The following is a 15,480-nucleotide window of genomic DNA, read 5'->3' on the forward strand; positions in this document are numbered from 1 at the left end:
ATTTTTCAATTCATACTTATTATTAATTAATCTAATCTAGCCTACAAGATCCCACTGCTGGGCTAAGGTCTCCTCTTCCTCTTTCTATTTTTAGCGGTCCTGTGCACTCTCCGGCAAGCTTCCAAGTCCTCGGTATCTTTTTCGAGATTTACCACGACACCTATACCCGTCATGAGGCACCCAATGCGTGATGATCCGCACCCACCGCTCAGGGCACGTGCGACAAACACCATTCCATTATTAACCACGTTACAAAAGACTTTATGAGACTGTCCTTTGTGCGGCTGAGACATTGTAGGTTGAATCTCCTGATTGTCCAAAGCATGGAAGACATGTTAAGCCGTTGGTCCAGGGCTACTAGCCCAAAAACACCATTACCTAATTCAAAATAAAATTGAAACAAAAGAGAAAGTATAATAAATAGAATTTTGAGTAATCGTTCACATAATGGTACACACGCTACGGTAAAAAAACCATCAATGATATTTTATACCAAAAAATATTTTTCGAAAAGCCGGGTGACATTAGCAGAATGAAATTTGTCAGTTCCTGTTTCAGAAAAACTTTCCAACCAATAGTAATACATTTCCGGTGTTATGTTCCGTTTTAAGAAAACAAGTTTTAAAAGAGACAAGAGACTTATTTGGCTTTCTAAATCCTATTTCGTTAAAACTGAAATGTTTGAGTGAAATGGAACGTTTAGCAAGCTTTGCGTTTTATTTGTACAGTTGTTGCTTCAACAGGTAGTATAGAATTATAATCAGGGCGTAGGTTTTATAAAGCGTTGTTTCTTTTAGTTTTTGTAACTTTTCTTATTTACATTAGATTTTATAAAACAAAATGGTGGCTGCGGCCTGCGACGCTGTGGTGATTACAACGAGCGGGTCAAACAAAGCGTGCCTACGTTTTACTCTTGTCTAAACTGGTCTAAACCACGGACTATTGTGTGCAAATTTTATAGCAAAAACTCTTTCGCTAGCAGTTTTGTGAAAGTTAAGTGCTAAAATGTCTCGTGAACCGCCCAGGAAGGGCTATTTTAGCCGGGATCCTCGAAATCGTGATCGTGATAGAGATTGGAACCGCCGCGGTTCCGATTACAGAGGCCGTCCAACCTCAGGTTCTATAAACAGGAAGAGCCGGAGCCCTTTAAGAAATGATATCGATAAACGTCGAAGTCGTTCCCCGAGGAAAAATGATAATAAAGACTTGATTGACGAAAACATTTTGAGTGAAATTTCAAAATTACCAGAACCAAGCGAGCTGTGGGACAATCAATTTCAAGAAGGCGGTTACACTGCGGCGCCCCCTGCACCTGCCTTTCCACAAGAGGTAAAACAATCATGAACTATTGCATCGATACAAAACCATAATATAACCTATAACAGTAGTTTTAGCAAGTAACATAGAAAATGCGCAATTAATTCGTTACTTACACTTCGTTTAATTTTTTATTTGTTTAAGTTATTTAAATGGGTACCTGTGAATAGAGAATCAATGTCCATGTTTGATGGTGTGTTTGGAACGTTGGACAGGAACTGTGCAGTGAGTAAAGTGGAAAGATGTTCACTGCAAAATAAATCATGTTGAATCTATTTATTCAGGAAATATTTTCTGTTTCAAAGGCTGTCACCAATCCAAATTTTGCCACGAATTACCAGCCATCGTACTCTGGGATATATGATGATTTCCCACCTGTGGCATCGGTGCCTACCACTGCACCGCTGCCACCTGACATGTCAACATGGAACCAAATGTCTTTACCACCACCACCGAATCCGGCACCACCACCTCCCTTCATAACCAACCCAGAAGATCAGATGAAGAAAGAAGGTAAGTTATCACTTTATAATTTAAGAATCTTCTGCTAATGGTTTTTCAGGTTGTATCTTATTAAAAGACCTTATTATGAGGAGAAGCAGTAACTATATACCAAGTGTTAAATGCTGACTACCTGCAAACTGTTACATTTTTATTGCAAATAAATGAAATGTAATTTCTGAATTGAGAAATCCACGAACTTCGAGTGCCTATCAACAATTACCTATAAAACATAGTAGTACTACTACTGTTTAATTTCTTAAAATGACAATTCAATATTTTGTTTTTGTTTGAATTTGCATGCATGAAAAGCTTATGTAGTAGTAGAAATAGCATATTTTCATTCAACATTTAAGTGTATATGTCATTGGTAAACAATCACCGTTTAATCTTGTAAACTTAAATGTAATCACAACATCATTATAAATAATCATGTTTCTTATTCAGATTCTTCTGTGGATGTAGAAACATTAACTAATGCGTGCCTGTTACTTGTTAACTAATCTGGGATCTTTATAGTGTGTGTTATTACAAAAATGTATGAAAAAATTGGCTTGGATCTGTATTGTCGCCCTATCTGCATAAAATTTTGACTGCACTTTGTAGCCACAACAATGCTAGTGCACTGGGATTTTATGCTTTACTGATAAGATTTCCCTACAAATTTCTTCATAAAAAATGTATAACTTGTTATTAACACCTATTTTCAGGTTTGTTAACTAACTGTAAATTGACTGTCTTACTGTAAAACTTGCATAATTATATTTATACATTCCACCTACCAGCCCTTGAATTTCATATTATTATGCGGTGTCAGTGTAGCTGCAACATGATGCACTAATTCATGTTTTAGATGTGCAATTGGACTACTCTTGGAATTTATGTGCCATAATTTGTACCATAACTTGCCTGCCAGCTGTGGTATATGCACTTTTGATTACCTTTGCTGTTTCTATATGTGTAATATCACTTACTTTTCATTGAAATTTTATAAAAAGCTATATTAATAAAACCTTTTTAAAATATGGGTCATACTTTTGCAAAACGTTTATACATTTCAAATAAGTGATTTTACACACATTTTACTGTTAAAAAATAAGTTAATTCTATATTATTCTTCGCAGCCGCCATTCAGTCCGAAATGCGCCACCAAAAGGCAGCACTGTCCAAACAACGCGAAGACTACATTAAAAAGGCGGCCATCTTGAAAAAAGAATTAGATACTCTCAAGGATCAACGCAACGAGCTCAGAGGCGATTCGAAACGTTCCCCGAGCCCTGACACCAAGCGGTTCCTGAAAGAAAATACCAAATTACAGGTTTCGTTTCGTTTCGTCGTGACTACCTACGATATTTAACATGACTATATTATTTGTCTTATACTTACCCTAATTCTGCTCAGAAATTTTAAGTTGTGTAGTGTATGATAGCTTGCGATTATAATGCTTTCACACAATTCAGGGTTTTACCTAATTCGTTGCATATATTTTGCCTTGGGCTGTTCTTAGTTGGAGATTCAGAATAAGCTGAAGACGATTAACAATGTCGTCGACATGCTGAACGGGATCATCGGAGAAGAGGCTCAAGAGTTGCACGATACCGAAGGATCGCCTGAACCGGGATCCAAGCGGAAATCCAGGTTTGTCCCAGCACAATTTGTTTATTCTCATCTGGTTAAACTAAAAGTTCTCTATCCCAAATGAATCGATTATATTTCAGAAAAAGTTTTGCACTAAGTGTATAACTTTAAGTTTGACAAGATTGACTTATGTATATTAGTTTGGTGAGTATGTACTATAGAGTTTGTTACTTGACTTTCTCTCAAATGCAGGAATGTCCAGGCTACTTTACAATGGACGACGACAGAGCTTTGCTTACAGAAAAAATATGTGATTATTAACCCCAGTGCTGTGAAGGATTCCATTTGGATAACAAGAAGAAATTACATTCTGCTTACTGTTGCCTTTTAGTGAAAACCACGTAAGCGGCGCCTTTTTGAAAGACCACATTCTGATGGAATTTTCTTCAACAAAACCTCAATTTCTTTCGATTGATTCGGGTAAATGACACCACAAATTTTTACCTGAACTTAAACAAGTCTGTATATTGTGAGGTTTTGTTAACAAACATCACATTCAAATATGATTTTTCAAATAGGCGCTTACGTGGTTTGCACTACTAGGCGACGTTATCTTATTTGGTGTGTGATACTGCCACTCTTGAAGCAATTTTAATGCCACAATTTTTAAGGAATTTTCTTATTGTAAGCTTCTGAATTCCATATTGCTATGAAAATGTTACTTTTATAAGTATTGTAATTAATATAATTATTTTAAGGACTTTTATGTAAGTATTTGTGAAATTATTATGTATTATATTCTAAAGTTTTACATTTATGTCCTTACGATATAGTGTGTATGAGTACCTACCCGAGCAGTATTAAAATATAAAATCACTGATGGCTTTTATTATCCCTTCACGGTTATGATTTTCATGTAAATCACTTTTGAAATGTGTTGCAGTACCTATTCCAACAGTTTACAGTTTATACTTGTGCCAATAAATCATCGTGCGAAAAATGTGAATAACTTTTACTATTTTGTTTCTTTTTAAATTATGTTATCAGATCCTTGCCCTTCGAGATTATCTTAGATAATTATTATATTACAGTATAATCTTTTTTTTAAATGCGTTGCCGTGTTACAGATCCTACGGCACTTGTCTGTAAAAAAAAAAATACCTAATTCAACATAATTTCGGCGATTTATTTAGAGCTAAAATACGGGTTTTTACTAAGTCTTATTTCATCGCGTTTGAAGTGAAGCAGGTATTATGCGAAATCACGGAAAATCTTAATTTATATATGTGTATACTTTACATCAATATTTTAAACTAACGTGTCTGGCAGCTTCAAAGAACTTATTTTATCTGAATTTGTATTCGGATACAGCTTATATTTATAAACCACCCTTAATTCACAAATTATTCAATTATTTTTTTATTAAGTAATATAGAATATTGAATATATTATATAGAATATAAGCTGCCAGGTACGCAAACCCACTTTCTTCCAAACAATACATTTTTAAATCGTGCACCTTATAATCTTCAGAGTCTCATTCTCACATTTTGCTCCGCAGGTCACCATCCGCAAGTCAGAAGTTCAACTATGTGTATTATGATCCTGAAATGCATTGGTGCCGCGTCTGCAATGAATTCCCACCGACTGCTAAGGATTATCTGAACCATCTGCATTCGCCTGCTCATTCGAAGTGAGTTATCTCTTACACGACATTAGTGTTTTTGACCATAAGGGCTTGGGTTTAAATTTAATTTGAGATTTGTCAGGGGTGGGGTTAGACTATTTTGCATAGAGCCAAGCTAAAAGCTAAGACCATTTCATTAATCGCAGCTTGCTAAGAGTGGCGACAAGTTGTCTTTTGCCTTTGCCCATTCGCTATCCCATAAGCTATCCCTAGCGTGACGTAGATACATAAACGCATGCTTATTTCCCACCATGGCAAACATTGAATTGACAAGTTGACTGATTTGTCTAGTTGAAAACCAGCCTATTCCATTTGCTTCGATCGTGATACACTTCTCTGGCGTGAGTTTGTGAAATGCAGTGGTGCAAAATATCTTAAATAATATACTAAAATAGTCTATAAGTCAACCATATAGAGTGCGGATATTAAATAAATTATAATTAAAGGTGTACAATTTATCTTGAGTAAATTGTTGATGTGCGGGGCTTTAAAAACCCACATGAAGTCAAGTTTAGTAGTGCAGCCGAACAATAGTTGTCCGTTAGAAAGAATATCAATAGATAAATTAATTAATAGCTGTTGATATGATCAATACCATCAAAACTCACAGAAACATAACTCGTTTTGCTGCCATACATGGTGTTATTTTTAACATTGCGTAATATTGTTTAAGCAGGATGGCTGCAGCGCACATGGAGGCTCCGTGGCACAGCGTCAACGGCATCAACGAGGGATTCCCGAGCTTCCCCTCTGCTCCCACTAAACGGACTCCTATTAAAGGTACATTTACATCTCTATGTACTACATGAGCCGTCTAATTTTCCAACTCGTTATAATCTGGGAGTCTTCAGGGCTAGAGTGAATAGATATTTGCAAGGTAAGCGTGACCCACACTAGACCATATCATCACTTACCATCGGGTGAGATTGTGGTCAAACGTGAGCCTATATTATTTTAAAAAATAATAGTAATAAAAGAGTCTCCTCTCTGACTATCTGTGTCGCCCGCACTTATGCTTAAGTACGAGTTTTTTGTTTAGGGTTCCCGAGGTGTTATGGTATTGATATATGTAATACCTTAGTATAAAGCGCGTCATACAAAAGTACGACGAAAACTTGAAGCTTACTTAGCTATATATTCATACGCAGCCACACACACACAGGGTGTTAGTGACAACGTAACGGAAACTTTGAGGGATGATTCAGGCCATGATTCTGAGTTGTTATCAAGTGGATTTTCCCGTCGTATAAATTCAATAAAATCGTTTAAAACTTTTTGAGCTCTTATGTTCAATCAACGTTACTTATATATCAATGTGTGACTATCACCACTGCGTGATAAACTGACAGCCTATTTAGAACTTATCCAGCAGAAAATATAGGTTGCCTGCTAGACAGTTCATCAGCAAAGTGGTAAAACAGGCGCTTAATAACTTTCTTATCTCGCCAGGCTTACAATTCTTCGTACCGTCCACTGCATGGTACTGCAAGCTGTGTGACCAGTTCATTGGGGATTTGCACTGCGCCTCTGCTCACCTGAAGTCCGTCACTCACTCCAAGAACTATACCGTGAGTGTCAAAACACTACAACTGAAGATAATCCGTAACAGCCCTTTTGGGAAAACGCGTGCATAGTATCACGGGTTCGAATCCCGGCTTGGGCTCTAAACCACTGAATTCGACTTTATGAGTTTGAATTCATATTTGGATCATAGATCATTGACATCACGTGGTTTCCAGGTTTTGTGACAGGTTAATGGCTATAGGCGCGAGCCTATAGTTTAAGTACCATGTAATAGGGGCGACCCTATTATATGGTACTTAAACATAGCTCTGCCTACACCTTCGGAAGACATAGAATGTCATCTTCGATATGACCAAATTATTTATATCGACGAATGCCTTGTTACCTGTATACATGGTGTTAGTGACATCGTAACGGAAACTTTGAGCGATGAATCATCCCCCTCAGTATTCCTTACGATGTCACTAACACCCTGTATATTTCCAGTTCAGCACAACACTAAATATAGCTGCCTTATGGATATGTATGGTTGTTACCCAGGCACATGTGCATGTCTATCTGCGCAAATGTTAACGCTTAGAGGAGTACACATAATATAACAGATACTTTATGTACTTTTTAAACATATATCTTGACAGTATAATCTCATTCCAGAACTTCGTAGAGCAAAACCCGCACTGGGAAACTGACTGGATGTCGGACCGGCAGAAGTCGTTCGAAAAGGCTAGAGCATCCGCTAAGAACAAACCTGAAGAAAAACCGCCGGCCCAGTACACAGCGCACACCATTACATTCAGCAAGGACGGATTCCACACCAAGAAGAAGGACAGTCCACCGCCAGTAGAAGATAAAAAGAAGAAAAAAGAGAAGAAGAAGAAGACTAAAAAGAAGATAAGCAGTAGTAGCAGCTCGTCGAGTAACTCTAGCAGTTCTGACAGCGAACCTGTTAAGAAGAAGAAAAAGAGTAAGTATAAATCCGGTTCTATTTTGTACGCGTTTTCGGACAAATTCGACTTGTGCGTACATGTACCAACACTGGTTACTGCAGTTGACAATCCATCCTGCCCGATCCGTCACGGTCAGTCACGGGTTCGGCGATTGGAATCGTGTAGTCTAGTAGCAAATTGTCGGGCGTAACCATAGTAACCACGACCTCGACCGAGTCTTAAGGCTGCGTTCAGGGAAGCGCGGCGCGGGCTGCCGCGCAAAACAAACGTATGACAATGTACTGAGCGTTCACAGAGATGCGTTTTTGCTGGCGTTTCTTTGAATTGTAGCGTCACAGATGGCGGGCGTCGCGACGAGCAATGTGGTAGCTTGATGCGCCGCCTCTTCATGAACGAAGAAAACGTTAGGCGCCCTGGACAGCGCACCGCGTAACGCCCCGCGTGTCCCTAAACGCGGCCTAATAGCTTCGATTTTTCCAATGTCTATGCATGAGCCCGTTACCTGGACCCATCAGGTAGGACTGATGGCTAGTGTAATAACCGCACATTGTGCGCGCTCCCATAGTATTTGGCAAACAAGTGCAGATGCAAATGTCCTTTTTACTAATAATAATAATATCTTGTTTACAGAGAAGGACAAAAGCAGACAAGACGCTGATGATAAGACATTATCGGAGTGGATGTCGTCTATAAAGACGGACAGACTTTACGAGGGCGATCGGAAACTGCTTGATGCCCTCAAAAACAGGTAATTTACACTGTTAAATCTTGATAATTCCTCCCTTTTTTTAAATCCTTCATACAAACTTCTGCTTTTCGGTACACAATGCTCTCGGCACTGTCGCTGTGGATTGGCCTTTTAGTTATTTTTTTCAAACTGAAAGCGACTGCCAATTTTACCTTGGCTACAACAGAACATACATAAATACATAAACTCACGCCCGTAATTCCTTATGGGGTAGGCAGAGCCACAAGTATTCAAGTACACTTGCAGCCACTGTTGATACAAAGTCCTAAAATAATAATGAACCCTACGGTGACAGTAGTCAAATCAGTTACTTTTTACTAAACGTTAAAACACGTAATTAGAATTTGTGTGAAAAAGCAACCGTGACGTCGTAGAAAAACGTGACAAAACGTCGCACTTATTATTACATTTTTCTTTATTAAAATTCATAAATAAGTTAAATAGAAAAAGGAAACGTTTTTTGTCACCTTTATAATCATAATTTATCTTTGACCTAGGAAACTACCTAATTGTCCATCATATTAAAAAGAACGCACTCCCTCTGTCGGATTTTACGACATGTCCGGCAAGATAAGGAGCTGAAAGTGTTGTACATTTTTTAGAGCTAATACAAGAGAAAACCACCAAGTTGCATTCACACTACCGTAATACTAACAGCAGCTTCTTTATTTAACAGAATGAAGATGGACACTAAGTCTTCGGAAGAAAAGCGTCGTTCTCCTGAAACGAAGTCGCGCAGGTAATTATTGTTGGTTTATTTAATTATAGCTTTTAGCTTGCGATTTCGTCCATTTGGACTTCTGTTACACAGGGTGTTAGTGACATCATAGTGAACATATTATAATAACACATACTTTCACGTTTAGCCTAGATCAGGCATTGGCGACAATACCCAATTACTCATCATCATCAGCCCATTAACGTCCCCACTGCTGGGGCACGGGCCTTCCCTATGGATGGATAGGGAGATCGGGCCTTAAACCATCACGCGGGCCCAGTGCGGATTGATGGTTATTAACGACTGCTAATGCAGCCGGGACAAACGGCTTAACGTGCCTTCCGAAGCACGGAGGAGCTCGAGATGAAAACTTTTTTTTTGTGGTCACCCATACTATGACCGGCCTTTGCGAAAGTTGCTTAACTTCAACAATCGCAGACCGAGCGCGTTTACCGCTGCGCCACCGAGCTCCTCTACCAACTAGTTTTTAGGATATTAACCATATTTCGGTGACTAGTTACATCTGCAGGCCTAGCACGCTATGTAAGCGCGACGCGACACGACGTGAGATAAAATAAGGTCCTTGGTACACGCGACTACTAGGCCACCCGCGATATTTTCAAGATGTCATACTCCAAAGGAAATATCTTATTACTCTATATTGCTTATAGAAGAGCCAAGAAAAAGAAAAAACATAATTTTCAAAAGAAATGAGAATTATTTTTAGTTTGTAACATCATTTGTGTGACACACTTATCATATCCGAGTCGCGAGCAAGTCGAAACTCGTCTGTCAAGTTTGACAACTCGGGCTTTGACATTTACTCGCTGTACTCTTGCCGTTAGCTTGCTAGGCCTGCTGATGACCTGGGAGTTTTACTCTTGCATTCGTAAACTATTCATATCACGAATAAAAAGACGACGTCACAAAAAGAAGTTTCATATCAAACTGAGCAACCGTTTTTCTCTATATCTTTAAAAAAATATATGAAAATTGTCGTATTACAGGGAAAGTGTACACCGCGAATCCCGAGCACGCGACGTGCGCGATCGGGACCGGGACCGGGATCGCGAGCGAGACCGCGACCGGCGCGAGGACTCGCGGCGCCGGGACGACGACCGCCGTGACGACCGCCGCCGGGACCGCTCCACCACGCCGCGCGCCGAGCCCAAGAAACCCGAGATTAGGAAGATGCCGTTCATTGGTAAGCTTATTTTGTTGTCATATGTTTGATAAAGTACAGTTGGTAGAACGCTTGACTCTCAATTTGAGGTCGCAGCATAGACCTAAACCAATGAATTGGTTTTCGAATACATGTTTGAATAATCATTGATTATCACGTGCTTAATGGTGACGGAAAACATCGTGAGGAACCCCCACATTCCCGAGAAATGCATTTTCGGGGGTATGAGACCTAACCTCTATTGGGCTGGTTTTCCCTTCGCGGGTTGGAAGGTCCAACAGGCACTCGCTTCCGTAAAAAACCAGACCTGTAGTAAAAAAACGGGATATTCCTAAGGAGATGATGATTTGGTCTTACGAGTATACCGATAATAGTTAAGTTAAACTGGATGCAACAGACCGATGCATTATGTCGCGACTAAAATAGCGACACTGACGAGAGGCTTGTGATATGGTACTTAATTTTTTTTTTCATCAATCTACTTAGGCATATTCCGCTCTTTATTATTCTGAAAACAAATAAATCCGTTTTTCAATATATCATCTAACGCCAGAGATATTAATAGTTGATGGGGAAAGGCTCCATCCCATTCTTATTCATTTTATTTAAAACATTGTTACCAACATTATTAATATGACGTCGCTAACCCCGAGAGGGTTTGTCCCGATACCATCAACACGTATCAACGTTGTATTTTATTGTGACATACAATGATAGGGCCTGCCCGGTATAGACCGTGTGGTTTTATAAGAAGGTAGAACAAAGGCAGCAATCTACACCGAAGTACACTTCCGCTGGATATCGAAAACAAAACTCAAAACGGAATAGCTAATGAAAAAACTTAAAACAAGAAGCTTAAATGTAGGCGGCATCACTGTTACATGATGATCTGACATGAGTGAATGATCTACTTTGATTTCGGATGGCAACTTTTTTAATTTTCTAACGAATTGCGATGCTGTTTTCACAATTTACGTCTATTTGGAAACTGTAATGGTAACATTCCGTTTTTGATACTTGCCAACTACCCCTGCGGAAGCAGATGTAGCAAACCATTCACATAATTAATTTATTTTATTTTTATATATTTTCTTCCAGGCAAGATGCCTGTATACAAGCATCTAGGAAAGACTCCGAAGACTGAGGAGCAGAAAAAAGAGGATGAGAAAAAGAAGGAAGAAGAAGAAGCTTCTAAGAAGAGACGCGAGGAGATGGACGCTGAGATACAGAAAAAGGTAAATAATAATCTTAACACAATGACGGATTTTTCGGGTTACATTCCCCAAAAAAAAAATAGATGGCGCTGTTCAGCGTTGCCTTTCGTTTAACCTTCTAATGGATAACAGACATATACATCTTTTATTTTTATTTTATTTTATTAGGGATAAAAAACAGTTATACAATGGGTAATAATTAAGATAATATTAGCCTAAGTTATAACTAAATGTATACCCAACTGGGATATCCACATATTAATATAATAGAAGTGGTAAATAGTGAGTCTACTTTAGTGAGTTTGGACGGAAGCATGTACTCGTACACCATAACAACCAAAAAATAACAATATTATGAGCTTGAAAGTTTTTAAAACTGGATGTTGTGACTAGATACACCTACGCACAGAAACCAATGAATGGGCTTAATGAACATAGTATAAATTCCGGCGCACTAATATACATAGTATAAATTCCTGAGTAACACATAAAAAGTAATAATAAAAAAAATAACTAAACAACAAAAAATTATCATGGGTATAAATGATGACTGAAGACCCTTGTTGTTACACCCAGGCAGAACACATCTTTCACCCATTATTATTCTGATCAAAATAAAGAGAAGCAATATAGGTAGCAACATAATTCTATACCATATCTGATCCGTATGTTCTATATATATCAAGCAACAATTACTTTTGTATATGCCTCTGCCATTATATTATATTTTTGAATAATTATGTACCCAAGCAATGAGAAAATAGATAATTGGGTCGTGTACTAGGTTCAAGATAAATTATGAAATTCTGATTACTAAATAAAGACAGATCCAAAACTAACGAAAAACATTTTCTTTTTTCAATTTAATTTTTTTAAGAATTTTAATCGAGAAAAAGTAATATAATAAGTACGCATTTTATCACGTTTTTCTATGACGTCAGAGTGTGCTTTTTCATACAAATTCCATTGTAATTTCGCGTTTTGACGTTTAGTAAAAAGTAACTGATTTGACTAGTTGGAAACTAGCCTATTGTCATGTTAAATCTGTACAGCGCCATCTATATTTTTTCGGAAAACGTAGCGTGGATAATCCCTCAATAAAACTAGAAAAAACTACACGCGGTAGTGTGAGAGCTTTGTTACTACAAGAACCCTGGTCACCAAAGCCGTACATCAGTTTTTATACGGGACCTTTGCTGATGGCACATAAACTTTTTTTTAAATCAAGTGAAGTTGAGTTCCAATTATCCTTTACGGAACATAATGCTTATGCGAAATAAATTTGCACCATTTTGTCGCAGTGCGAGTACTCTGTATTTATCTTTTTGGAAAATAGTACCCTGGACGCTATAGACGAGCCAATTAAATCCTTTCTCGCATCAAGAATACTAGCACGTATGATTCTATACTTTTGTTAATTTATATTTGGCTCGATCATTATATACTGAAATAGTGGGTACTTAGTTCATCTTGCAAGTGTATGGTGTTGTACTTAGCTGATCTAACAACAATAATGTTCCCAGGTAGCAGAGTTCAAGGAGAAGATAGCCAAAGCGCAGCTGGACCGTCAGCAGGCGACGGCGGACATCCCGCCGCCGTCTATCGCGCTGCCCACGGCGTTGGGCGGCTCCGTGCCCGTGCCGCAGATATACGTGCCGCCGGCCGCGCCGCAGCCGCCGCCTCCTGCGCCTGCGCCGCAGCCGTACGTATCATCGTTAAATATAAAGCAACAACACAGCATCACACGTATAGTATTATACACCTCTACCTACTTCGAGGATACAGCTGTAGCATAGCTGGCGAGTAGTGGGCATATACAGGGTTTTAGTGACATCGTAACGAAAACTTTGAGAGATGATTCGGACCATGATTCCGAAATAATGTCAAGTGGAATTTTCCGTCGCAAAAGTATGGAACGTCGAAACTCACGCAACGTATTTTGTGTTACTTAGCCTAATAATGATAACACAAATTCTTCCACATTTCAGAGCACCAGCGCCTGCGCCGGCACCCACACTGCCGAAAGACTTCCAGGACGCGCTCGACATCATATTCCCGACGGACGTCAAACCAGACATGTCGCAACAAGACCTGTTCGGCATGCCCCCCGGTCTCGGCGCCGGCTTCCCCATGGGGCTCGGCGGCGTCATGCCACCATTCCCCCCCTTCCTACAACCACAAATGCCCCCACAAATGATGATGGGCTTCGACATAAATTCCTCACTCTTCCCCCCAAGACCCCAACTCTACGACACACACGTGCCCCTAGTCCCGAGCCCGAAGCCGAGACAAAACAAAAACAGACAACACAACAAAAATATGCAACACAACAAACATATGCAGCATAAGAAAAACAACCATCATCATAGCAATCAGAATAAGACAAATGAAGGGAATACAACTCCACAACAAAATACTACGCCTAGTAAGGAAACTAAGGAAAATGGGGACGCTGCGAAGAAAAAGGAGGAGTTAGACGATTTGGCGATGCTAGGGATCGACGCCAGCGACGTCGGCGCCGGTATTTGATCCTCGGACAAACGTCCACTTAAAAACAAAAAGAAGCCAAAGCGGAAGTTTAACTGTAGATCCAAATACAGGTGGTATAAAAATGATAACAAACTCAACAAATGAATGTGGTGGATGTACATTTATATTAATTATAATATTGACTATTTAGATTAACAAACTATAACGTTCCTGAAGACTTCATCGTTTTATTATATTAATAGGATCACTATGTATTGTGTGATATTAAAGAAGGTTTAACCTTTAAAACCCGACTTCGTCAGAAGCTATATTTGTTCTTAATTTACCTCGTATGTCATAACTTTTCTAATTATGTTAATATTAGTCAATTACTGGCCCCAATTCCTGCAGACACCTCCTAATTTTATGTTAAGTTATACCCGTCATTTTCTAATCCGCCGAAAGGGAAAGGAACGAATGGTTGACAACTATTAATTTTAAAATGAATGAATAACCCGCGCGAATAAAATAGGCGTCTCTAAATTCTGCCGGGTTCTTGACCAAAATATATTTTTTAAAGGGTTGGTTTAGATTTCTGCCTAATTGACGTGTGTTCCATATATTTTAAGCCTGTCGATTACTCGTCTCTTTCCTTTTCGACGGATAAGAAAATGACAGGTATAACTTAAAATAAAATTAGATCGTGTTGCAGGAATTGACACCAATGACTAATCAATGAATAGACAAATCTGTCTGAATTAATATGTATTATGGATTATGTATCCTGTAACATAAGTGGTCTACGTTTGTAAAAATAAGCATTTAATTTTTAATGCCAATAAATATTATAAACAAGATTTAATTGTCTTTTGTGCCTAATTAAATCTATGATCTCGAAAGCTCTATTTTCGAAGGCTCAAAAGGAAATCATTGCTATCGGTATTATTAAGTACTCTAGTATTTCAATGCAGTTTCTCATACTTTTACAATCGCAATAGCACCATCATCCTTCCTTGCTCTAAGAGCGCTTTCTCATGGGTGTTTTAGTCGCGCGACTTAAGCGCTGCACAGCGAATTTCTTCACATTACAGCGGCTAAGTAGTGACGCCCTCGCAATGCGGCGTATCTGCCACCGCTAGCTGGGAGCGCTGTATGCACTATAAATAGGTATGGATACGAGTCGCGTTGCTACGGCGCTAATCGCGCGACGAAAACGTCTATATGTGAAAGCGCTGTTAAGTAAGGCCCGCACATGTATTCTTCCATTCATATCTGTCAGTGGTAGTCTTTTCACGGAACTCGCACACAGTAACACGCAATCCATTCTATACCCCTCTCATTGCTAACTTATTATTTCTCTGTGACTTTCTACTTTCAGACTTCGTCTTATTCTTCTTTGAAATAATACTTATTCCTAAATAGAGATAATTTATTAAACGAAACTCCACAACTCAGTCAAGATCAACTAGTACATCACATTTATCAACTTCAGCAAGTAAGTTAAAAACATTTGGGCGATATAAACCGGTTAGTGTGATTGTGTGAGTGATTAGATTATCACTAAGCACGAGAGGGAGTTTAAACTCGAAAACAA

At 38.8% G+C, this 15,480-nt stretch overlaps 1 protein-coding gene across 2 annotated transcripts; it reads left to right on the forward strand.

Moving 5' to 3' along the window:
- The first annotated feature begins 818 nt into the window (after positions 1-818).
- LOC126366208 (zinc finger matrin-type protein CG9776-like) lies at positions 819-14,743 on the forward strand. 2 transcript variants are annotated; one of them, XM_050009222.1, is made up of 14 exons: positions 819-1,329; positions 1,623-1,830; positions 2,943-3,136; positions 3,326-3,456; positions 4,958-5,089; positions 5,757-5,863; positions 6,533-6,651; positions 7,262-7,571; positions 8,185-8,302; positions 8,979-9,041; positions 10,028-10,224; positions 11,302-11,438; positions 12,941-13,119; positions 13,406-14,743. In XM_050009222.1, exons 1-14 carry the CDS (start codon positions 1,006-1,008, stop codon positions 13,944-13,946), a joined length of 2,760 nt encoding a protein of 919 aa, XP_049865179.1. In that variant the 5' UTR covers positions 819-1,005; the 3' UTR covers positions 13,947-14,743. The 2 variants fall into 2 exon arrangements, with proteins under 2 accessions (XP_049865179.1, XP_049865180.1); XM_050009223.1 differs by having other exon boundaries at positions 820-1,329; positions 5,760-5,863.
- Positions 14,744-15,480: the final 737 nt, after the last annotated feature.

Source organism: Pectinophora gossypiella, chromosome 4 (assembly GCF_024362695.1).
Source record: "Pectinophora gossypiella chromosome 4, ilPecGoss1.1, whole genome shotgun sequence".
In the NCBI taxonomy this organism is placed as follows: domain Eukaryota; kingdom Metazoa; phylum Arthropoda; class Insecta; order Lepidoptera; family Gelechiidae; genus Pectinophora; species Pectinophora gossypiella.

Bases quoted from the DNA above. Each gene is read 5' to 3' on its own strand.
- LOC126366208 (XM_050009222.1), top strand. From the start codon at position 1,006: ATGTCTCGTGAACCGCCCAGGAAGGGCTATTTTAGCCGGGATCCTCGA. The intron at 7,572-8,184 runs GTAAGTATAAAT...TCTTGTTTACAG, and splicing joins TGTTAAGAAGAAGAAAAAGA to AGAAGGACAAAAGCAGACAA. The intron at 13,120-13,405 runs GTACGTATCATC...TCCACATTTCAG, and splicing joins CCTGCGCCTGCGCCGCAGCC to AGCACCAGCGCCTGCGCCGG.